This window comes from Anticarsia gemmatalis, chromosome 12 (assembly GCF_050436995.1).
Source record: "Anticarsia gemmatalis isolate Benzon Research Colony breed Stoneville strain chromosome 12, ilAntGemm2 primary, whole genome shotgun sequence".
Lineage (NCBI taxonomy): Eukaryota > Metazoa > Arthropoda > Insecta > Lepidoptera > Erebidae > Anticarsia > Anticarsia gemmatalis.
In genome coordinates, this window is record NC_134756.1 from 8923095 (window position 1) to 8950603 (window position 27509).

Consider the following 27509-nt stretch of genomic DNA (forward strand, 5'->3'; position numbering starts at 1 on the left):
GAATCCTCTATTTCAGCAACTTATGTAATCGGTAATTACTTACTGTTTGTGAATGTCTGATAACGTCCACCTTATTAAAATTCTATAAAGTATTAGCTTAACTACGCAAACATGTCTGTTTCATCATAGCACTAATTCTCCCGAGGTTCATTATATTATTTCCAGTTAAAACTTAACCTGACGTATTAACCTAATTTATTACGTATGCTAACAAAAACACCTACTGAAAACTCCGCAATATTCCCAGTATATGACGTCAAAAAGGTACGCTATTGTTACGAGCGGTCTCATTGCAGGTATTATTTTAGGATATGCATTCGTTCCCTTGTGGATTGGTACAGGGAAACCTATAACAGGATATTCAAATAAGCCAGCGAGCCTCGCTTTTAAACAACGAGGTGAATTTTAATAGGCACACGTGTGATGAGACGTGCTCAGAGTAATGTCCCAAGACCTATTTTCTCTAGGTTAGTGACAAAGTAGCTGAAAAATGATAAAACAAATATGGTTATATCTTCTTGCGGGCTCGTGCAAAGCTTTTCGATCCAATGAATAACTCACAAGCCCTTATGATATTACAGTTTAAGAGTATATTAATACATTTTATTTAATAATAAATCTTTTAATATTTATATTAAATCTTCAAGGAACTATTGGGATTGATCAATCCGTGATAGCCAATTTCCTGGTGAAAAGGTACATAGATCTCCACTCTAACTGGAAAACTGCAGTACAATCACATGAAATGTAACTTGATTGCGAAAGAGAGAAGACACATACGAGGAGAGTTTTTCTTTTAACTATGAAACAGAAAGTTAATTCAGGCGCAAAGTTAATCAAAATGCAATAATCAGTTCTGAATTTGACCTGCATAAACATTGGATAAATTCCATCCAAACTTTCACTGAGCTTAACTGGGATTTTCACAGAACGGTTTATTTGAACTGACGCATACCGTTTGAAATATTCACCATTCCAGTTCCTGGTACCGTGTTTGGATTCGTTTTAAAAGGGATATATGAATACGGAAATGATTGCTCTTTTAATAGTCATTGTTCGTTTCGGTTATTGTTAAAGAAGAAGAAAGTTTCCTATGAATTTGGCATTTCACTGAACTTATTTTATCGGTAAGGAGAAAGTCTTCTTTTCCTGGATTGTAAGACCAGTTCTGTAGAATACTCTAAATTATATAAATGCCTGTGCTGACTGTGTATCTTGTCTGTCTATGTGCAATAGTCTATTTAAGTATTATATAACGCAATTTTTTGTGGCATATCCCTTAAACATTGATCAAAATCAATTCATTTATTCATTTATGCTTTTGATAGTTGTTAAAAATCTGTTGAAGTTCTCAAAAAACCGAAACCTCTTTTAGTTCCGAAACCTTTTTTTTACATCTCTCAAGTAAATTCTGTTTTGTACTTGCACTATGTATGAATGAATACTTCACACCTTTCATCACACAATGCAACTGCTAACTATAGTTCAAATACTAGTCACGTTTCTACTTGTTCCGAGTTCTATTTCCTAATAACTGCTAAGTGTATTTGCGATAAGAAACGTGAATGAATCTCGTGGTCTCCAAGGCCGATCGTCACGCTATACACACAGTCACTGTCACTAAACATTGACCTAGGCTGCAAAAAACGATTTTAGAATAGAATAGAAGAACTGAATCAATGAAGTGAAAGGGAAATTTACTATTGCAATTCGCGTGCATTAGATATAATACGTACTTTTTTGTGATTTCCTACTACTATCGACTATCGACAACCGGCTAACTACAAAAAAAATATGAACAATCAGCGCCTCTAGCGGGTGTCGTCGGAACCATTTTTGTGGTACATTTTAGATGTCAAATTTTGTAACTCGATACTATCGACTGTAAAGAATCTAGCTATTAAAAAGTTTTGTTTATTAATGTGATCATTGTCTCTAACAGGTGCATTATGAACTTATTTTTAGCATATTTGAAATATCAAAATGGATACTCGATTGTACCGACCGTGGAACATATACTACTGAAATTCCTAAATAAATTCTACCAATGATCATAAGCGTAATATAATGGTATTTGTAACAATACCATACGTGCCAGTCCATAGCGATCAATGAATCACGCAGTTAGAAAGTATTTCAACACAATAGTACCGTAGAAGCCGTTAAAAGTAAAAACCTTTGGAATCACAACATATTCGTATAAAAGTTTATCAAAACGGAATATAATTTTGCTTAAAAACTTTTCCGTGTATTTCGTGCATATGTTTGATGGATCTGAATGTTCCCCTATATTGTGGTTTCGCGAAACCGAGAAGTTAAGGTGTGCCGTGATTGATAAAGCTGTTTTTTTTTTGATAAAATATTTGATAAAAATACTCGTAAATGTAAATAATTTTAGCAGTTTATTGAACTTCGTTTAATAGGTTATTCAACCCTAATACGATTGGTATTTGATTTCGATATAAATTGAATTGAAATCATTGATGTGATTGAATTCCATGTAACCTATGTATTTCAGCCAAATGCTTAAAATGTTCTACTAAATATACTAATACTACAAAATTACGCCTAAACTAAATTAATGCAAAATCAAAAGCATTATATTATGATTTGATATTTATTCCTTAATGCTTAGGTCTAGTAGTAAAAAGATTTACTTTTGAGAGGGTATTATATCACGGAATCATTTTTGTTACCAAAAATAATGTAAAGATTTTATAAAGTTTGCAAAAGTTACACGCTTACATTTCAAGTGCTTCAGTTGTTCAATAAAAATGGTTTCAATAAAGTTCATGAACTGTGTTTCTGTACTGTTTCAATACAATAGCCTCAAACTTCTTTGAGTTCTACCACTTAAAAGAACTTCAAATAAATCTCAATAAACAATAATAGTTATTGGTCTTTATTGATTTCTATTCAATCAATGCGCCCCTTTTTACTAGGTAACTTTTATGGCCGGCTAATTAGGAAGAATTTCGGCCTTTTTTCTATATTTGATGCAGCTTACGTACTAAGAAATATTATCCCAGTTTGAGTAGTCGGAGAGTTGTAGACACAGGTATTCGTAATATGGGCTCCAGTGAACACGACATAATGGTTTTTTAATCGTACGTATCAATGTACCTATGTATTATTCTTACTGAAATGTATTATATGGTGGAGAAATAAACGTTTATTGTATTGTATTGTATAGCTTTATCTGTCGGTTTGGATATCTGACACTTATCAATAGACTTCGAAATTGGCCCTTAAACTTACATCTCAAACACACTCGGTGAGAATACATCACCGGTATTAAGTCTGGCATACTTTCGGGGAAAAAGCTACCTTTTACAGCTCATTTTGACGCAAAAAGTCTAGCTTTCCTCGTTACTCGGCGTTTTTATCTTCAGTAATAATCTGATTTACGGCGTTTATACCTTGAGTAGCAATATCTCAACCATTCTTTATTTTCTACTGTGCGTTATCTTTTCATAGCATCTTCTTTACTAGGCTTATATTTTTTTTGCTTTGCATTTTTCCTAAAGTACCTTCACTACAGTCGGTACTTTCGAGTATCGAGAGCTTGACGTTTACAATGTACTGCAAAAATAGTTCTACGACGCCCGCTAAAGGCGCTGAACCGATTGTCATACAACAATTTTCGATATCTAGCTGGTTGTGGTTAGTCAATCACTAGCTGATACATAATTTAAAAATCTCTTCGATGTACGTCTTTTAATCTGAGTTATTAGCGACTATATTTACTATTATTCAAAGCAGACGCATACAGTCATATATCTTAAAATAGATGAAAAACATGTACTTTAGCGTCAGCTGGACAATCCCACGCATTTGGATGATTTGCTAGCTCAAGTAGGCTGTGGGCGGCAAACTGACTACCCGTTCTTAATCTGTAATTGTATTGAACACTACACGTTGAAAAAGGCATTTCTACAGATGCCATATAACTTTCCCTTTCGTGACAATACTGACGGGCTAAATAAATCTTCAAGATTGATTACTTAGAAAGTGCTTTAATCAAAAGTAATAACAATAATTGCAATACTAAATCAAGACTGTTTGATTGGTAGTAAATAAAAATATACCTCAACTGTTTTAGTAACAATTGTCGAGTAAGCTCCGATTTGTTTTGTCACTTTCAATCAATTTTGAAAATGTGTAGGGGTGAAAAAGACAAAACATTATGCACAACATTTCCGTCGATTCTTACCATGATTCCATTTATATCCAAACTGCTTTTATTCGCAAAGGCACGAAACTAAAAATCTATTTAGAAACATGATATTTATCGAACATCTAATTGTAACGAAATTCGTATTTAAGAAACATATCTGGCGACTGGTTTGTTCGTAAAGCATCTACAATTAAAAGAAAATATTGTAGAATTAAGTTAGAATTTCTGTCAGCCACATTTTTACGCGTGCTCGAGGCTTGAACATAATCAGCAACAGTACCTTTACTGTTTCTACATAATTTACAGAGTAATTAGTTGGCAACGCACCGACAATGAACCAACGACCCGTGAGCAGTTACACAGTTTAACTCACTTGATTATACCAGACGGACAGTTAAACATTTATATAAATACCTTAATATTTCTATTTGAAATTGTATACTTTTTAAATTGCAGTAGTTCCGTTTATTCATATTTTCGTAATCAGGAATTAGATTAATTAGTATTAAATACGCAATTTACTTCCTTTATGTACTTTTTCCTTGTATTATTTTAATCACGCAATTTTATGCGTTACAATAGGAAGTCCGTTGTATGAATACGTATCCAAACCCTGATTTATATAATTTATCAATTTTCTCTAGAACTGCAGAACTAATTTTCTTTCTACATTATACTAATAACGCATTATGTTTACAGACATTTTACATACATATTATTATATTATTGGTATGCCCATTAACTATCCCTGAGGATAGTTAACACATTCAAACAAGCAAACTTACCTTTACAGTCGTAGAAAACGAAGGAAAAATAAAATTATTCCTCCATTTCCTTAGGTACTTACAAGCTTAAACCATAGAGTATCATATCTATACTATACTAATATTATAAAGCTGAAGAGTTTGTTTGTTTGAACGCGCTAATCTCAGGAACTACAGGTCCGATTTGAAAAATTCTTTCAGTGTTAGATAGCCCATTTATCGAGGAAGGCTATAAGCTATATATCATCACGCTACGACAAATAGGAGCAGAGTACCAGTAAAAAATGTTACAAAAACGGGGAAAATCATGACCCATTCCTTCTTATGTGACGCAAGCGAAGTTGCGCGGGTCAGCTAGTACATTATAAGTAGAGGATTATCTCTTAAACAAACAACAAGTTAGCATCAGGTTTCTGTTTGTTTTTAACATTTAGTCGATTTCTCGAACACGTGTATCGATTGCTCATCGATTACGTTGAACCGTAGAAACGAGAAGCCAGTTGTGAATGACCAGTGTTCAATGACTCACTTTATTTTCGTTAATAACTGCGTCACTAATCTTTTAATAGTTATTGAGACCTCTTAAGGACAACTGTGGTATTTATAATATAATATATAATATTCAATGTTTACTGTTTAATGAATTATGTAAACTGTTTTTTACTAGTTAATTGTTATTAATTTGTGGTTTAACACGTCACACCCATAGAGTTGCGTTAGTCGAGGCGTTGAGACTTGAAAACAATAATGATGGTTCTCGTCTATGCAATAACATCACGCATTGATTAAATTACTAAGCACGTGATATAGTCGTAAATCTAACTTTTAACAACGTAATAAGTATATCTTTTTACTTTTGTTATAATTTTCATCGACACGGAATACATATTGATGTGAAACAATAAATATCGCAGAGAGAGTGACAATAAAAACGTTGAATCGTGATGTAATCATTTCTTTTTTATTGTATTAGAAATTGATTTCGAATCAGGCAGGTTTTACACTGGGTTAGAGTTTTTTGTACCAAAAGCGAATCAGTGCAAATCCATATTTGTTACGCTTGTGCGCGATTTAACTTTGTCACGGAAGAGCTCGCGCGTGAGTTGCCAAGGCAGACGGAATTTACTTTGATAGCGTATAGAACTAGTGACCTAGTGAATTCTTAGATACGACTTTAACTGACAGCTTCGTCAAAACGTTCATGTTTTTACATAGATTTTGTGTTATGTTTTTTACTACGGGTTTTGTCAATATTCATTTACCAATTCTACCTAAATACCTACTCATAAAAGTTTGCGTACATTAGAGTAAAGGGTCTTTAATTTAAGATATGCAATATTTCGGCCTAATTTCTCAATGATACTACCCATCATAACATCCTTAAATTATTTCGTTTCATAGCTCTTTGAAAATATAGTCGTATTAAATACCTACCAGTAAATAAAATTACTTCCTGGATCAAATACCTAAGCTCAGCTGCTCATAATCGCCAGTACTATACCTCTACCGAGGAATCAGTAATTCAATAAATCCGATCCCAAAAAATATAAGTAGATATCAAATCCAATTTTCAAACACGACAAAATCAATCTATCCGGGATTCCTTCACTAAATATTTTCCTATCCTTCAAAGGAAATATCCGAAATAGGGAACGACAGTTAACGCTTCCTGATCGTAAATCTAAAGGGGATTTTCCATAATCCTAATAGCATTGACTGAACTAGCCACTGAGCTGTAATAAATTACAAAGTATGAAGTAACTCGATACAGAATCCTATTTTCTGAAGTATCTATGATCCTTTTTATAGGGAGTGTTCTAGTTTCTTAGCGTCAAGGTTTCGGAGTAAAGTAATGTGATCGGATCACTTTATTAGGTTTTTGAGACCGGGAATTTTTAAATCAAAGACAGATAAGCTATCAATCTGAACTAATCCCACACGACGACCTACATTTTAGCATACAATTAGTTAGAAGAACTTAATTGATCGAAGGCAAATTAATTAACGCGCCAGGATTATGCGACATCCGACCCATTTGCTCAGTTGTACAGTCAATCAATCACCAGTTTGTCTTGACAAGCGACACGCATCCGAACATCCTCCCGTCAAAGATCCACTACCACGAGCAGTTGTTACATTTCCACCTCACTTACTCCCTCATTTGCAATGCCGATACCATTCCAATACAATTACACATTATATTTACTTACAAATCAAACAAACCTTACATAATTTCCTCCCTTATCACCTTCAGAATAAGTTCTAGAATCACATAAATATTACTTCGATGAATGAAGAAAGTAAGTTTGCTTCAGCGATCTTACAAACTGCATTGAAACAATTGTTTTATTGCAATTTGGACCTTATTGGTTTGTGATAAGATTTATATAGAACGTATGAGTCTTGATCCAGGATAGATGTTGTGTTGAAGTGGCTAATGGTTCGTGGGGAGATATATGTCGTGGTTTCGTAAAGAAAAGTGGAAGACGAAGAAAAGGTAACTGTCTACGAAAGTAGGGAAAAATACATGAATATTTGTACATTATTTATTACTACTTCTCACAGTTTCTTGAATAATTAATCCTCTAGCAAAGTTATAAATAATGTATACAGAAAAGAACCATCAATAGTACCAAAACTTATGATTTCTATCAACCAAAAACTAGTAGTAACTTTTAATGAATTCAAGAAACATCAAAATACTGCAATCTCTCAAAGTAACGTCTATTTATTTCAACAGCTACCTAAACTAAAATTAAATACTTAAGATTAAGCAGCTAAAAGGAAAAATATACTGAAATCAATCATACCGCATTTAGGAATCGTTTCATCATAATTTTGTTAAGCACATTAGGTACTGAAAGAGAAAAATACATTTCAAATGATAATCGTTTACTCATCGTATTGCCAAGTTGTACTCGATGTGGGTTAATCGCTACTATGTATAGTCGATTAGTGGATATACGAGTAGTTGTTTGCAGGCTCAAAAATTCTGAGGGATTACTTTTTGATGTACGAACTTACAAACTAGATTCGATTGAAAATCTTAACTATATAATTACTAGTAAATTGTAACTCGCTTAGGGTGCCTTTAACATTCTTTTTTATTTGCTCTGTTTCTATGTGAGTATTGTCTGTCATTGTAAAATTATGTGCGTAAGCCGTTTCTTTGTGTATGTCTGTGTGTTTGTATGTGAGTGTGTCTTGATTGACGGCCTTTTACTTGCAATAAAAGCCAAATTTGATTTAAGACCCTTTATTTAAACATTTTTATCTCTACCAATCAATTAATTTAAGACAAGCTTAATAAGACTTAACTTGATAGAAAGCACGTTTTAAGTGTCCTAGAGGATATAAAAAATACCGATATAACATTGATGGAAAATAGCCTAAAGGAAAAGGTCCACTTACTAAAGTTTTTAGTGAAACCTCTCCCGTGGGTATTTGGACATCGTAACCTCTTACCAAATCGGCTTGAATGCTTGACAAGATGGTTCCGTGGTTTCTCTAAGTAACAAAATTATTTTGTGGAAACTACTTTATTTCCTTGTGTTTTTCGTAACGGTTGTATTGGATTTTGAACTTTGTTAATTGCAGATTTCACTAAAAGATATGTCATTTAGGATGAATGTAACGTTCTTTTGAGAAAATACGGTGATATGTGCTCAAAAAAATATATATTGGTAATTATCTAATCGTTGTACCCTGTTCAATCTTTAATTAAACAATCACAAGATTAACTTAAGTCTAGTTTCGTAATTATTTTGAATTGTCATAATATAAGAGCCTGTTTAATCATGGAGAAATCTCCTATCCGATCCGTGAATTGACAGCAAATTTATGAAAACAACCGTTGCAATTCTGAATAAGGAAAGGAGAGCTTCTCAAAAGGATCTAAGACACTATCCGATCCTCATTCAGAAATGGTCAAACTTGGCAATATGAAACTAGTATCAAACAATATTCTTCACCGCGGCTATTATGATCTAACGCTATTAGATAAACGTAATGATTCTAAACTGCATACATTTACATTTTAAACCGACATTTGCATAGTAAACTTACTTGATTTCAATGCGTTACATACTTGATTAAGTCATACTAGTATACTCATTACATAGTTGCACGACTCGTTTTGATATACTCCTAACAACAACTTTACGATAATCCTTGTGATAATGATCTGAGTATTAATTATAAAATAAATAATTTATTTTAATTATTACATGCAGATGCAGTAGTGCATTATGCGGTTAATTGAAAATTTCCACATTGATGCATTGAATATTTAAAATAATAAATAAATTATAATATTATTATAATACACTCGCAACTTTTTGAGTTCACTTACAACAGGCTTCGGGAGCTACCATTGGGTTGGGAGGTCGTGGGTTAGATTCACCACACGAAACAATTATTTGTGCGATCCACAATAGTTTTTTCGGGTTCGGTTGTACTTTATCTCCGTCGTTTGTAAAAGTCCCCGCGTCACAAAAGCAATGCTTAGTGCAGGAGAAGTCTTTAAAAAAAAAAGAAATTAGCCATTATTATTTATTTGACGACGACCGCAATCAATATATTACTCTGCTACCAAAATCATCACTTCAATTATGAGGCCAGGCTCTTTCCATCTACAGTACAACCGATAATATCTATCAACTCTTAAGAAAAAGATAATTTGTACCTAAATGATTTAACAGCAATGCTATGAATCATATGGCTGAGTCAGTAACATTCTCTGGTCTCAGGTAGCCGTTGACTCATCGGCGTCAAGTCGTGGACCAACCGTGACGGCTTATGTAATCATCTTTGTTTATGAATATACTACACTTTGTACAGGAATCTGTATATTATGTTTTGTTTTAAATAGTAATTTGTTTCCAAATTACCTGTGTACTTTCCCATAGTTAAATTTGACATACATTTGTGTGAATTGAGGCGTATAGTTTCATATTTTTCGGCATCTTCCTTCTCGGTGATCCTTGTGCGAAATAAAGGATCTATTGTCTTGTGTAATTGCTTTTAATTTACAGTTTATAACTAACAGTTTTTTCATCCAGGAGTGCAGTCCAAATCGTGTATTCATAATTTTGATAGAATTCGGTTTTTGACTAATTAAATATAAGTGCAAATTATGCATTTTCAACGGATAGAACAGTTATGAAATACTCATTTATGAATTAAGTACTAAGGTGAGTAACGATATTGCATTTACATATTAACATGTCAATTAACCTAACATCTTAAAAATGGTAATTACTTACTTAATATGTACTTACAGTATTTTATTATGTTTTATGTAACGTATGAATCACATTTCTTTACTATTCACTTTAAAGGAAATAATAAAACAATGTGGTAATTTGTAGAACTCATTTTAATAATTTCCTCGCACAAATACATAATAATTGAGAGGCTATGACAAAATGTTTGCCAACAGTTTTAAGGTCATGATGATTCATGGGCTTCACGGATATGGACAAAGCCTTCTTAGTACAATGTGTAGTACTATCTCTATAGTAGGTAGGTAGTACGTGCTTATGCTGACATACCTATCTCGATTTCTTAGATCATATTATTTATTATGTTTCATTTACTATTTAAGAGCCATAGGAATGTTATTAGTAAAAAATGCAAATATAAAAAAAACGTGTTGTTCTCGATGTCACAGTTATACATAGAGGGCAGTATTTAGTCTCCTGGGACTAATATATTACAAATAGTCTTTGTTTATCCCGTCACTGCTGAGCCAGGTGTGTTCTATAAAATTTAACAATATTTGTATGTTACTATAGAATTTGTAATTTTACGTTCATCTACAACGAGCTTTTTAGAAAGAATTTTACTTTTTAACCGACTTCAAAAAAAGGGGGAGGTTCTCAATTCGTCGCGATATTTTGTTGTACTACAGTACCTCGATTCTCTACTACTATCGACTACCGGCTACCTATCGAAATTTTGACATTTAGAACGTACTGCCAAAACATTTCCTACGACACCCGTCAGAGGCGCTGAACAGATTTTCATACAAAATTTCTCGATGACAGGTCAGTTATCGGGAGTCGATAGTAGTAGAGAATCGAGCTACAGAAGTTGACAGTTGAAGCATCAGCAGCACTTATTAATCGAGGTAATCCTTAAGCATTCCGAAACACAAATACATACATTTGTTCCCATCAACGCCATGACTGCCAATCCCACATTCCATTTACCAATAAGCTAATAACTTATAGCTTATGATTTACAATAGCAATCGAATACGAAAATGAAATCATTAGGCTTAATCGGCTCTTTATTGCCTACCCTACGGTTTTGGCGTAACAATCGATGAACAACAATAAATTGTACGTTAATACATATCAAACGTATTAATCGACTTCTGTATTTACACAATTATTTGGCAATGTCTAGAATAATTCTTAACTTTAATAAAGCACATAATCGAAAAATACTCAATAGTCTAATTAGTTGTATGAATGATAATTGCTTATTAAAAAGTTCAACATAGGCTTTTGGCTTTTCAATGAGGCTTAACGGTTTAAGGTGTTAGATGCAAGAGTAAAACTGCTTAAGTGATAAATGTTCTTTACTTGCTAACGGTGAAGTAAAACATGGTGCGTGAGCATTGCATACGAAGAGTAAAGATCTTCCTAACTAATTCTTAATCTGACCATCTTAGTGGACTCAAGCGTTAAACCGCCCTTCATTCTGGGCTGAAAAACGTTTTTAAAAGGTGTTATATATTATATATTACAAGTATTGCTAGTTTGGTTTTATGAAAGAAAAATATATTTAGTTGAAATATTTTTCTTTCATATAATTTCCCCTCGTAATAAATAATACAAAGCTCGCAAATATGCCAGAACTAATCTTTTATATATTTATGTTCTAACATTTAAAAATTAAATGTCGTTATAATTTGTTCCCAGGACAAAGTCCTAGTTAATTACGTAAACAGAAGTAATATAAAAGAGTAATTATGAGTGCTGTGGTTGCGAACCTGCGCCATTTGCATTTTGTGAAAGCCTTTTTTCCTGTGTTAGCAAGTTTGATATAAAATATAGTACTTTCTGTCATACTTATACAAAATATAGAGTACCTACTATTAAAAGTTTGAAGAAGAAAATATAACTTTCCGGAGATAAGCAAAAATCTATGTTTTATGCTAAAAAGCCTAATTGAAATCCTAACATTTTTATTTATTATAACTGAAAATTTTTACCTGAATCTTATTGTTTACTAGCTGACCCGCGCAACTTCGCTTGCGTCACATAAGAGAATGAGTCAAAATTTTCCCCGTTTTTGTAACATTTTTTACTGGTACTCTGCTCCTATTGGTTGTAGCGTGATGATACATAGCCTATAGCCTTCCTCGATAAATGGGCTACCCAACAGTGAAAGAATTTTTCAACTCGGGTCAGTAGTTCCTGAGATTAGCGCGTTCAAACAAACAAACAAACTCTTCAGCTTTATAATATTAGTATAGATTCTGTTATGTAAAAGAGAAATTGTCCTCTTCTCAAAGTAGAACCAAGTTGTTCTTTATTATTATAAATATTATTCTAAAACATTACTTATTTGCGGTTCTCATTTATAACCATTAGATAAATCAGAATAAATTATAATAAGACAAAAAGTGTTGGGTGCTTATTACAAATAGTTTAGAAGGAAAAATAATAGTAATATTTGCATTACAGAATAAAAACGCTGTAAATAATAAAGTTTATTTATGGAACAATTAATAAGTACACTTTTATATAAAATAATATCATAGCTTAATAAAATGTTTACTTAACTATAAATACTGCTTTGTTAAGCTTTATTAATAGGCACTATAAATATACGTTTTTAATAAGTTTGTATTATATTATTATTTTATAAAACAAAAAATAGCAACTTCAAAATAGTACATTTTTACATATATTTTTTTATTATATTATTATCTTGAAGTATTAGTTAAAATGACACTTTAATTACAGGATAGTAAGTAATATTGTTACTAGTTAGTGAATATCTCTCAGTACATGAGATTTCTTCCTCCTCATAAATCAAATATAACTTAGGCCGATTCATAACTGAGGGCATTATCTTTAATTCAATGTAGGTGGGTGTAGCGGCCAACGACCGACAAATTGCCTCAAATACAATCGTTATTATACGACACCTATAACCACTGCTATGACCACAAAGGAAATCGTAAAATCAAAGGAATAATGAAAAGATTAATAACGAGAAGCCCCTTTTTATTTTCAATAAATTTTGTATTGTTACCACAGATTTGAGATGACGTAGATTCTATTTATTGAGGCTTTTGATTCAGTCTTTTCTTACTTAATTTAATGCATAATTTCTTCAAGCATAGTTATAAATTTGTAGGCAAAGAAAATAGCCGAAATCGTAAAAAATAAAATGCTTAAACGAAAAGAATAATCCAAGATTTTCTAAAATATTATCACTCAACTTTCTAGATTGTAGTAAATCATATTTTCGTCCTACAGTCGCTATTTCTAGGATTTTATATTTTTTATTTGATGTCAACGACTCGCTAGTAGAGAAAGTTTTCAGTTAATAAACTTTGCAGTTTTCTAACGTTTCTTCGAAATTTTTAGCAAAATAATTCATGTAAAACGTCTCAAAATTACGATAAGGACAGTCTCGTTAGGCGACAAGTTTCTACGAAAACATACATTTAGATTAGCAGTCTAATTTGGAAGTAGGGCCCTCCTAAAATATTTTATATTTCTAGGAATATAATACAATATTTTTACACGAACTGGAATTATTTTATAATTTACTATCAGTGTAGGCTGTACGGTACCTAGCGCGATTCTCTACTACTATGATTGAGTATCGACCACCAAGTATCTATCGAAAAAAATATGTATGAAAATCTGATCAGCGCCTCTAGCGGGCGTTGTTTGAATTATTTTTACAGAGCATTTTAAATGTCAACCTCTAAATACATAGGAATACCGACTGTAGAGAATCGCACTACAGGAGTATGGGTGATGAAGACGTAACAACGTTGTTTCTTCTGTTCTGCCTTCTGTCACCAACACATTTTGATTTTAATTTTTACCTTTCACACAGCGATTTCTAAAAGCAAACATCCACAGTTTAATAAAGACTAAGAGTGTAATGTAAATAGTCTATAGTATAAGACTATCCATCATAATATTATCTTTTATTTTAAAGTAGCACGCTGCCGGCGCCGTGGGTGTATCCTTCATTGAAAGCAATGAACATTATCCACTTATTGTCCACTAAATTGGTTAATTGTCGGTGCATCGCTTGCGATCTCGTGGGCCATTTAAATTAAGGCGACGAAGTAGGCGGTCGCATAGAAAGATAAATAGATATTTAGAAGTTCCATTGTTCGGATCATTTTGAGGGGATTACAATGATGATGTGGTTAAATTAAACGGTACAGAAACTTTTTAGAGTATCTATATCTCGATATGAAAACACATTGAACGCTCTAATGGATTAATTAGTTTGGAATATTTATTGGTTATGTATAATAGCTTTAGTTATTATAGTGTTCATAGATTTGTGCAGAATTTGTAAAAAACTAAGTTCCTCTTTAATGTTAGAGTCCTTGGATCGCGACCACTTGAACAACTTAACTATCTGAGAAAGAACTTAGAATAGATTACACATTCTTTCTAAGTCTATTACTACTAACTACTATAAATCTTTTGATAACGCCTAAAACTTCGTCTTATCATTCGAAATACTAAATTTCCTATTTCACCATGCACTATGACATTTCTTTCTTCTCTTCTTGTATTTTTTGCATCCTCAATGCCTCACAACGGATATAATTGAGACAATTCTCTAACGCCTACATATTATTAGCGGATAAATGAACGTGTAGGAGGCCCTCCTTCCTCTTATTAAACATGCAAATTGTACAATTAATCCCGTTATTTAAGTTAATCACTGACTCAGCTAAATAATTAAAATGAAATGTTAAGGTCAAGCGAAATATTTGGTCAATTTGGTATTTATTTTTTAAACTAGGGTTAAAATTTCTATGTAATATAACGTATTTATGTGACTACGTGCTAAATATATTTTTGAAATTAAATTACGAGCGTGACACACTATAAAAATAAAACAATCCTGTTGGTATTATTTTTTTGTTTTTGTACTAAATACAAACAAAATATTCTCCGATAGGTAACTAACAAAACAATAGAACACAAAGCAGCAATAAATTTTTCCATTTTCGTTTTGTTGGCGATATTGTTTGGGCTACAAAACTAACCAATCAGTGTCCCGAAAATAATGACGTCACAATTTCGTCAACACATCCGTGGGAGGCCAGTGAGACATAAATCTCTTAAGACAAGTTTGACCTTTAAGATTCAACTGTTCTTAGTAATGATTCATGTAATCTGGCTCAATTAGATCTTGTTGGAAACTTTACTGAATCACCTTTAAAATATGATTGCTATGAGGAAAATCTCTGCTATTATGATACCCAACACCTATGCAATGTTTTACTAAGTCTGATTCCTTGTCCCATTAACGGGCAAAGGCACCTTATATTATTATCTTTGACAGCTCTCTCAGTCAGTCGTTGCTCCTGACTATCCATCTGAAAACGCTTCAGTTTATCCCGCCATCTACGCTTGGATCTTCCCCTTCACCGACACACATTTCCCTTTAGTTTTAAAGTGCTATTAGAGTCACAAGAGTTAGATTTAATCGGAATTCTAGAAATAAAGATCAAGTAAAATTTTATATTAAAGAAAGAAATAGAAAAGTGCAAATTGTTTTTAAAACTGACTCGATACAAAATTCTATAAATAAATATTTATATAAATTGAACTGAATCCTAGAGCCCTGCTATTCGGGTTCTACAAACACATTTTCGGTCTCATAAGCGGACTTTGATCATAAACTTCCAATGCGATTTCTAACTTTGGACTGATTCAATATTTACTTGGATATTTATTGGAATCCAGTCGCACAACACAAATATTAGAACTGTTAATATTTTCTAAGCTAAACGTTTATTTGTCTTTGCTGACATCGATTTGAAGTTACAACTTGCAATATCTACCATCTTTATTTTTATAAGCGCTTAAATCCAATTTTTAAACATCTAAATTATTTAATCAAATAATAATTTGTTTGACTTTTTACCTTACATTAGCTTTCTAAATAACAAAAGGTGTCGAGCCGTGGGATATATGTATTTTCGCAGGACATTTTAAATGTCAAACTCTCGTTACTCGATAATACCGTCTTTAGAGAATCGCGCTACAGATCTCCTTATACTTCATAATATATTTCATTTAGCATGAATAAATCTCGTGTTATTCAGACATTTATAAGAATAAGAAAAACTATGCAATAACTTATTATCATATTAAAGTTACTCAAACAAAGGAGGTTTATCTAGTTTTCAAATTTCAAGATAAAGCAAAACTTCAACTTGAGATGGAATACTGATAATCAAGTACAATAAATCTTAGTTGAAAATCAAATAGGCTAGACTTGTACTCGCAGTTTGGTAGAAGTCCACTATTTTAGTCAAAAAAACAAAATTTTCAGTTAACACCACGCTAAATTTTATCAAATCCGATTCAACGGCTTAGCTATAACGACGGAAGAGACAAACAGACTACGATATTACAATATTAGTATTGAAGTCTGAATAACGCAGAATAAACACAAATTTATTTCTAACTAATTCCAGTTTATAAATAAAACCACGACCTAAGGTGAAAATGGTTAGAACAAACTAAAGTTCAGCTAAAATAAGACCGCACTGTTATCCATTAGCGCAGGTAGTTTCTAAACTTGGCTTAAAACCCGAGTGCAGAGCAACTGAAGTTCCTCCATCCGCTTGTAATAGCTCTCCTGAGAGCGTATCAAAATAAGTCTTGTTACGTACTTGGTGCAGGGAAAATTTTAAACTACTCATGTGACATTTCATGAAACACAAAAAAAATCTACCTACCTAATATTTATTTGAAATAAAAATTATTTCTATGAAAAAGTATTCGTAAAAAAAAATATCAAAGCATGTGAATTTTGAGGTCCATAAAAATAGGTTGCGTAGGTTTTACGCTAATGTATCAAAAGATACTGGCATAAATATGTAAAAAAATCAGAGAATGCCATTAAATAAGAAGATTTAAACTAACTTTTTCTAATAGAAATGGCGATGACAATTTTTTTGAAGGATTTTGGCCAGTGTCAGGGATACAAGGTGAAATGAATCCTTTTTGCTTTTTATATCAATAATTTATAATCTATTACATTATTTACCTTTTTGGCGCGCAAATTACTCATTTGTTGAGTTTCGTTGTAAAGTTCTTTGTGAGTCTAGGGTACTTTCTGTGCGACGTATCTACTTGAAATTGGTTTTGTACAAATACCGGGTATGTTTTTAACTAGCTAATAATTCTACTTGTAATAAAGCTAATTTCATAATCCCTTACAAAGAGTAAAAGTGATTGAATTTCAGGCATTCCTATACATCGGTTTATTTCGAAAATTTTGGCAATAAGTATGGTCGACTATGAAAATAAGACTGGTAAGCATTTTTACGATTTATGTCTGTGATATATTGTGCAATAACCTCAATCTTAAATATTATATTGAGCTTCTTGAAGTGGATTTATTTCACGAAATATTCGAATATTTTATTACAGCAATCGTTTCAAAACGTTTTCAGTTTTGGCGTTAAAGATTTATTGACCGTAACTAAAACGTAGCGTAAGCACAAAGATTAAATAAGATGTGCATAATTAATTTCATAATCAACTTGAGTACATACTTTTACTGTTCAGTATTTTAATGCTTGCAGACAAAATGTCGAATAAAAACAATGGTAGTTGATAAACACAAGAGATGTATAAAAGTTATCTTTACATTCAAGTGTTATGGATATGTTCCTCTAGTTTCGTATATGAATACGGATATTCAAATTACATATAATATCGATTTCGGATATGGTTTTGGATACAACTATTTCAGTTTATACGTTCGTTACAGATAGTTTTAGTCACGTCTAGAAAAAGGCATAGGTTACAATTTAGAGTCTGCCTTTTATCCGAATCTATTATAGGATACAGTTACGGATACGCATATAAATTTATTTAACGTTTAGAAGACTCAGGTCATTTATTTCAGATACCCGAAAGTGTCGCCTACAGTTACACTTCACTTATCAGGGATGAACTTGCTTTACATAACGCATTTCCATTAACTCAAAGTCTTATTAAAATAACATACATTTTCACACTATTAAAGCATTTCTTTGCAGATCCAGCGATTTCTTCCACAGTATGAACAGTTGCATTATCTTCAACTGTTAACTGTTCTAAATTGGCTCTGTAGCAATTCAGCCAATTGTAGCTCCGACGCTAAGCTCGTGTTAATTATACAGTTTTACACTTCTTTCTTTGGCAAGCGTGTGTGTTGCTACATTTGAGAGTGTGGTTTAAAGAGCTTCGTTGTAGAAATAAATTCAGACATTTATATTCGACGTCAAAAATCCAATTGTGATAAGAACGCATGTTTTATATCTCTGTCATTTGTGATAAAGCCTTTACGAAATTGCATATCGACGATGAAGTGCCAATACCTCCTAACTGACATTTTGTCGATTTTTTGATTTTTAATGCGTTGGACATAAAATTGCATTTTGCGTGTACTCGTCAAGACACCTAACTAAATATGTTGATAGTTTTGAGAGCAAATGCTAATAGAAATAGCTGCTAAGTCAATGCATGCATTCATTTAGCAAGACCTGTTGACATTACATCCTAAATTCAAGTGTAAAAAGCTTCTAAATTACTTAACGAAATTTTTGATGCCAAAATCTCCCAACTACAGCGGCAAACGTGTTTGCGTTTTTTTTCTCCTCCTGTAAAATGGTGATTTTGTAGTTAAGAGGTATTGGTACTTCATCGTCGACATTTAATTACAATGTAGCCAGTTTATTTTATTCATATTTCATTACTTATGCAGTTAAAGAGGAAGTAACATCAGTCAGTCCTACATAATTACTGAACTTCATTCTCCTTTCATGATGAAAGTATTATATAAAGATGTAAAGTAATGTCTGTAAAGATTTGCCAATTTTAAGATAGCGAATATACTGGATAGTAATTGTTGACCTTTTAAGCTTATCTTAAAGCTACGCGTGTAGAAGTGATTCAGTAGGCGGTAACAGCTGTCTTTGACTGAATCACGATTGTTTACATTCGAGTCATATCCGAATATGACTAGCAAACACCAGACAATGATACTTGATTCTCTTTATGAGTATGACCGTAGTTATAATTTATTACCGAGTTCTATTAAAGGTCGTTTCAATCTAGTCGTGACTATCGCAGATTCTAACGTTTTGACAGACTTTTGAACGACACAATGTCAGAATTCTGTGATAATTTTGTGAGTTTTCGAACTTTGGTTACCTACTTCAAAACTTTAGCTAGAAAGATCACTTGATTGACTAAGTTAGGATTAGACTCTGAAAAAGTTTTTGTTGAAAGTGTGCATTTTTCGTTTTCTTATTCATGTTAGCAGGATCCTAGCTTAATAATTTGTTTTGTGCCATATCTAAAAATAACTTTTTACTTACGCGATTAGGCCAAAGATCTTCATTAATAGTATAAAAATTTTTCTATTTACGAAGCTGTAATTCATCAAAATTCAACCAGACATGACAAATGTGTCGTCACACGCGAATCGCATGAAATATCGCATTATTCCGTGTTCGTTGCCGCTCCTAGTGAGGTCAGGCCAAGCCTTCTCCATCATGCGTGCATTGTCGCGTTTCAATGGACATGTAACAAAAACTCCGTTGATGTACTGTCGTTAAATTGGTACGATATGAGTCAGTTAGTTAATCAATCGTTTAATAAAGGGTGAACTAATTTTGATACATATGATATTCACGCAAGGTGCAACTTGATTTGATTAATTCATTTGATTAATCGTCCAGTCCCGACCGGTATATCAATTGACAGCTAGTGTACGTCAAATCGATGATCACTATTCAGTACATTATTGCTTTGACGTAACGTGTTAATCACCACAATCTAAGGGAGAAAGCAATGTATAGCATAGTGGCTTTCAATTTGTCAATTGTCAACTGTGATACAATGTAACCCCCCATGAGCCATAACAGACTGAATATTATTCTTCATTCCCGGTTATCAATGTCAAATGATATAGTTTAATTTCGTATACGAGATCCTTTACTTTCTTAAAGTAATGCCGTCAATTTCAGTAATTGTCCACCAAGATCGTTCTATGGCTCTATGGGAATTGCATGGTTCCAATAATGGCATGGCAATAAAAATATTTTAAAGATAAATGCGAGATATCAAGACGTCATATTATGGAGATTTATTCGCGAGTATGTAATAAAACTTAATGGGTTCTACAATGTGAAATAAAGCTATCATATTAAAGATTATAAGGGTAGCAATAGCGACCTAGGCAGAGGTCTATTATACCCACATTTCACTAGTTATTAGGTCTTATTTATTATCATCCACCTGGCACCATTTCAAACTTAGGTCTAATGAGAAATATCTTGGCAGGAAAATCCTGTCTAATCCTTCAGATAAGTTACGTTTTTAGGCTAATACTTTGGCTTTAGCCCAAAAGTGTACATTTTTCATTAGACTAAGTTTAAATTAGCTAAGTAGCGCTCACTACTAAGCATCTTATACTTTGAGTAGATAAACCTTCATATTTTTCAAGTCTGATAACTACTAAGCACCATTTACACTTAGTGTTATCCAGAACACTATATATATCTTTAACCTGAATACCAACCGGGATAAATTTTAACACAAAGATAGTCTACAAATACAATAGAGCCACTCATATGCACCAGCACGCCAAAGGTTAATCGTTTACCGACAAATGAACGCCTACGAACGCCTCAAACAACCAATTAAGCAACTTGAAGCTTGAACAAACGACGCTTAATATAATTTGCTCAACACACATACACAGAGGGCACATTGCACCGGTCAGTTTGATTACATGCCCACCTCGTTGTGTGGACGGCGTAGACAGCTTTGACAAACACTCCAACTAGTTGCACACAAGTTCAAGCAGACGAAATGTTAGAAATTACTTTGTTGTACTTTAGAGAGAATGTGTAACTATGCTTTTATTGTGGCTTTAGATGCATTCAGTGTATCAAGTTCTGAAAGTATTTGTGGTACAAAATCTATATTATAATGAAACAATTTAATGAAACATTGCTAATTGCCGACGATGACCTCTATTATCTATTTCGTATTGATATACCTTAAATTAAACACATTTTTTACTTTTATTATCAGCCATTTCGGCTTCCCGGTAAGCCTAAAACGGAGCAAACTATTCAAGTTTATTGAGCCATCCCATCGAGTGCAACGTCCGATAGACGATAATAGGAGCTCGGGAACCCGTGGGTACTCTTGTAGGGATTTCCCAAAGGTACGAGTATTTCCCGCGATGAAACCTACCTCACTACTGCCCCACTTCAGGTCTGAGTACGTATCAATCGCTCAAAGGCTATTCGTGTTGAAAGGAAACATGCTATAACTTAAAAAGAACATTTTGTCGAAACGTGACGCTTTTTTTTCAACTGTTAAAGAATATGTAGACAAAACAGGAGTTGGACATATTTGCTGTCGGAAAAACGCCTTCAGTTGACTCTGTTCGAGTCAACTGAAGGCGTTCATACATAACTCATAAAAAACTAGACGATAAATGCTAAAAATAAAGAAAGCAGGTGTAGTGAACTATAGAATATGAGAACTATGGTGTTTGTGTGGTAGTCAGGAAAGCATTCAACAGTCACAAAGCCATAGGTTTAAACATAACTTAACTAGTTTATTGTGCCCTTATTTTACAACGGCTGTACGACTTTTCTCGGCATTTTACAACACAGCTCCTTTAATACTTCCTTCCTTAAGTCTTTAAATCCGGACGGATTTAGCGTTAATAGCAAAACAATTTACAATGAGCGAGGAACTCGGTGGTGCGGTGTATTACCGGTAACGCGTATCCGTTTTCTAGCTAGCATGAATCAGGCGGCACAGCCCATAAATTGTCTCGATCCTAATTGTGTAGGTCACGTCAAATTGCTCCTGTAACCTCAGTGTAACATGATGAAACTCTCAGGAATCTAACACCGCAATGCTTAGAATAATGTTCCTATGTACTGAAATTGTACGAATAGAATATGTTGGGAGATTAAGTTAGTGAAACAAATTCGAGTAACGCTGGGATTAGTCGAACGTTTTGACAAGCAATTTGGATTTGAGGATGTGTACTAAATCCTGTAGTGTCTTAGGTTACCTGAGGGAGGAAACATTTTGCATCTGCTTTACGAAATCTCATTAACTTCTAAATCATCATGAAATTCGAGTGAAATTGTTACCTAACACAATTTAATCAGATTATTTTATCGACAACATGTTCCTTGACTATGTTTTTAATGCCCCTTGACAGTATTCCACAATTCAACAGTTCCAACAGTTTTTTGCCGTTATCGTACCTAATTAATCTTTAAATTAAAATTCTAAAACTTACAAAACGTAATGTGGATTGTTTCAGATACAGCAAAATGGCAGAAGACATTTTAAACTTCACGGACGAAGTCAGTGCGACTGTGGAGCCCAGCGAACTATCCAAGTAAGTCCAATTAACATTACACGTTATCACATTAGACGAAAACTTTGCAGCCCCTACTCATTTTACAACATACGAACAGCTGAAATTAGAAATCTTAAAATAACTCGACTATACAAACGTCTGTTAGTATAAACTTAAGTACTAGTTACTTTTCAATGAACCTAATGGCGATATCAATCAATGTCCCTCGCTTTACCGGATTTTCGAAGTCCCCTCCGGCGCATAGCACATAAAGGTACATTATGTACTAGCTAGCGAATGCTGAGATAGGAAAGCGGGCTTAACCAAAACTTAAACAAAATACATTACCCGATACATCACCGAATCTTGATCTCCAATCAAAACATTTTAAAACTTAAATTCAAAACAACAAGTCTCAAAAACAAAAGCCTGGACACGTACAACAGTACGACAGTATTTTATTTAGTTGCGTTATACTGGCAAATAATTAGCAACAAACAGTTTGCCCAGTCGTACTCCGCACTATGTCGTTAGAACGTTAATGTGAAAATAATTTGCTCTAATGTATCCTTTTTATATTAGTTCGACGTCTGGTTTAACGTAAATTCGTATTACACCGCTAACTACTTTCATGAGAGTTTTCATGTTACATTATTTCCATTTAGAATACTAATTATGTAATTACATTTGGATAACTGGTGATGGCCAATGTTCCCGAAGTCTTTAGTGCTTAAAGTTTAGTTCTAGTATAAAATTAAGCGACTCATGTAGGTAGCAATTAGCATCCACATATTAATTACAGTGTCTTTTAACTTAACCATGAGTTCTCAATAATTCCTTACCTTCTCAATAACCTTTGCCTCAACGCTATTTAACACTATAGTATCAAAACTTTCAAGTAAGGTAACATTCAATGTCGTTATATTTACGCAGCCGTTTTGACGCAGTCGGTGTGTATCCGACTACTGATTACGGTCCGGTTCCAGGGTCAGGTCAGAAATTTTCTCAATAGATAGTAGTCCGGAGTTTGGAAACGTATCTGGTATATGGCATCAGGCTCGACCCCTATTACATGGTAATAATATTGTTAAAGGCAAAACGCACTTATGTATGTGTGTATGTAATATTTATTCATTTTCATCGAAGTGACTGCGTCCTATATTTCACCCATGACCGATCCACATCCGAAATCTATTGTTGATCGATAATGTTAATTGTAAGTTCTAAGAACAATGTCACAACGAATTAACACTGAGTCAGTGTTGTGAAATAAAATCCTTTGCATCGATAGCCTATTAACGAAAACTTGTTGTGAAGATTTTAAAACATGATGTAAAAATAGCGTGCTGCGTTACTCAATTTCTTCATCATGACCATTACACATGATAAAATAAAGTCACCTTTCCGCATCTGTCTGTTTACTCGCGACAAACTCAAAATCTACTGACCAGATTTTCTTGTAGTTTTCACCAATAGATAGAGCGATTCCCAATAAAGATCGAAGTATATAATTTGTTAAGATTTTGTAACTTATTAATTCGGGCGAAGCTGGCTGCTAGTCATATAATTCTGACGTAAGGATTACTTGGGAAGAGGAAAACATTGTGATTCGTAGTACATCAAACCAACCAAAAATCTGCTACTACGTAACACCTACGTATTTCGAAGTCACCATAAACGTAAGTGTACGTATTTTCGTAGAAACAGATCTAATCACTACAAAAAATATGAAACGTCTTTGAGCCAGTCCATAAACAGCTTGTCCTAATATTGACTCGACGAAGGCAATATTTACACACGGTTACACGTGTCCCGACGCATGGGAACATTGCGTACAGCACCTTTACGTGTACTACTAGGAAGTCAGGAAAAGACTGCTCGTCTTTCTTACAAACAATCTGAAGGCACTCAGAAATCACTTACGACTTTGCCGGTTGTTATTCAGAAGTTTGATGAAACGTTCGTCTGTTCTAGCGTTCCTACATAAAACCAGCTTTTAGCCCGTTTAATTTCACACCCTTGATCCTCTACACTTCCTAAAAAATCTGTTTCATATTTAAAAGGCCTTTGCGTCACACAAGCGACTCGATAAGAATAAGTACCCACAAATTTTAAACTCCACCAGTGTAAGTAATCGCATGAGCAGAATTAAATAATGAAAATTGTTTGGTCAAATTACTGTATTTGCACATAAGTTGTTACTACCTGCAATTATTCGGTTAAGGCTTGTGGTTATACACATACATGTAAATATGACGTACTTACCCGTTGGTTACGGGACTTTACCATCCGTTACGCATAATTTTAATGAGCACAAGCATACGCCACAATGAAATTTCAAATAAGTATAGTGACGGTACGTTGTCACTATAGCGGCAGGCTTACTCCTAGTATCGAGTCGAAAATCCAATACCATTGATTCGAACAAATGTTAAATTGTAGTTATAAATTTCATACTAACGCGTGATGAAACACTCGTTTAAAATGAAAATAATCTACATCAAACAATCTTATTAGTTTCACTTTAAACCAGCGTTCAATCATGCACTAGTTTGGAATTGAAGAGTTCGATTTAACATAACCTTGAATCTGACGACTGCCTCCGTGGCGCAGTGGTTTAGGTCGCCACGCCGATACCACTGCAACGGGAGGTCGTGGGTTCGATTCCCACACGGGACAATTATTTGTGCGATCCACAAATAATTGTTTCGGGTCTGGTTGTGCTTTGTGTCCGTTGTTTGTATGTTTGTAAAAGTCCCCGCGACACAAGAGCTATTCTTAGTGCGGGAGTTGTCTTTAAAAAAAGTAAAAGTAAAAGTAAAAAGATTCAATTGAATTCGAATTTGAAAGATAATAGCAACGATGAATAATATTTTATACTTTTATCCTGTTCACGTGAAGTCGTAAAATACCTGAATCCAGATATTCCGATCTTAATAATAGGTACTATTTATATCATATTAAATCCAAATTTAGCTAAGCAGAAAACATTTTCATTTGATAAATTCTTCGCTTTTCTTACCTTGAATGTACTCTTTGATATTCGCGAAGTTCCCAAATAAAGTGCTTTAACATCTTGAACGTTGAAAGCAAATCTTCGTTCATTCGCGCAATAAAACGTATTAATGAAAAGGAATAAAAGACATCCGCTTATATTATGTGAAGTTCAATGTAAAGAGCAGGTGCGGTCTCCTTGCGGTTTAATGGAATACAACCGGTGGTTTACAAATCAGCTTTCTTTGTATAAATGTAAGTAGGTAGTTACAAACAAAACATAGTTCAGCAATGAGTTGTACAATGCACGGTCGGTAAGCCAATCCACAGGACTCCTTAGACTTCGAGAAGTGTATCTCTCTATGTGAAATTAATAAACTGTTTATTATTGGTGAAAATGATAAACTGCAAAATGCCAATCAATTAAATATGTTTGACTTAATAAATAAGTCATATTAGTAGTTACAATGTTGTCGAGGACCTATACTTGGTTATCGAACACGTGTAAGTCGCTAATGTGTATAAAGTGATGACTTACCTGACCCTCCGGGAAAACTTGAAGGCTGATATAGGTTTCTAATACACGTGGCCAAATAAAAGTTTAAATAGCACTCCAGCAAATAAACGCGTAGGTTTCTCAAAATTGTTCAACAAATTGAATTTGATTCGGAAACCTTTAAACAGTCGATCCTGATTAGATTTTAGTCGCTTGAGAAAATAAAGGTTCTCAAATATCACTGAACACTTGTCGTTTTCTTAGAAAATGTCATTCTATAGTGTATTTGTGTGTTCGTCAGCTTGTATGTATGCTTGTATGAATTCGAGAGTTTGTTGTATTGTTTTTGTATGTTCAATAATTACTATAACAGTTTCATTTTGAATGATTTGGTTACAAACTGAATATAATTTCATAAAATTATTTAACTAAATTTCAATAAATAATGTTTCTTTTGCTTTTTGTGAGGTTGAAATGGTTACGAGAAGAATCCGCAGGAAAAATCTTGTTACGTAATACAATAAGCTTAAAGCAAAAAAATATATTTCATATTCTTAAGTGTCGGTACGTTTCAATCATTTTTATGCTCGTGTAATTTCGTTATTAAAATCACGAATACGACAAGAATACTTTGGTGTTTAGGTTCATGAATGAACTGTTTTCAATGTAGTACAATATTTCATTTATACACGTAGAACAACTCATTTACCTCTCATTTACATAAAAAACAAAATATTTTTAAGTGCATGTCTTACATTAATAGTTAATAAGTACTACTTCCATTATCCCCTTCTACCACACTTTATCAACTCGAATATTTATAACAAAAAAAAACTCTCTAGACTTGACAGTCTTTAACGTCACAAAGTTTCTTCTTTCAGAAAATACTTGAGAGCTACGTAAAGTTTTCGGTGCTACTAAAATGTTAGATTTTGTGGAAACTTCTAAATAGTTTATAGTCTAGATACCGTTACGTACTTTGCAAACTTTTCAAGTCCCCCGCAGATTACGAGACGAATTTTTTCAAAAACATTTTTGTATCTTATCTAATCTTATAAGTTATTGGGTACAGGTCGGGTTTAGCTCGTTTTTTAGGAGATGTTATCGGTTTTATAACTCCTCAAGCGAAGTTAAACAAGAAGTTTTTCATCCAAGTTCGTAGTTTGCTCTCTTTAATTAAACCTCAGAATTGTACTGTATTCGGTATTTATATTGAGTCATTTTAATTAGCTGCACGGTGAAATAAAACAACATTTATGCAAATTGAATTTTCTCAGAAGCTAAGTAGCTAGTACCTACGAGGTAACTATTTTCTACTGAATATGAGGTGCAAATTCTTTATTACTGGCTCTGAACATATCTACTAGGTATTTATTAACGAACCGGTGTTAAATAGGCTAGGTTTCTGTTATAATTTAAGACAAGTAATTAGAGAAAATCTATCGAG

General features: G+C 33.3%; 1 protein-coding gene across 2 annotated transcripts in view; it reads left to right on the top strand.

The window, feature by feature from the left end:
* The window catches only part of moody (G-protein coupled receptor moody), a 53879-nt gene that overhangs the window by 17060 nt on the left and 9310 nt on the right, over positions 1 to 27509 (top strand). For both annotated transcript variants that reach the window (XM_076120846.1, XM_076120847.1), the window contains exon 2: positions 22534 to 22611. In XM_076120846.1, the coding sequence (XP_075976961.1) occupies positions 22544 to 22611 (68 nt within the window). In that variant the 5' untranslated portion in view covers positions 22534 to 22543. The remainder of the gene's footprint in view (positions 1 to 22533; positions 22612 to 27509) is intronic.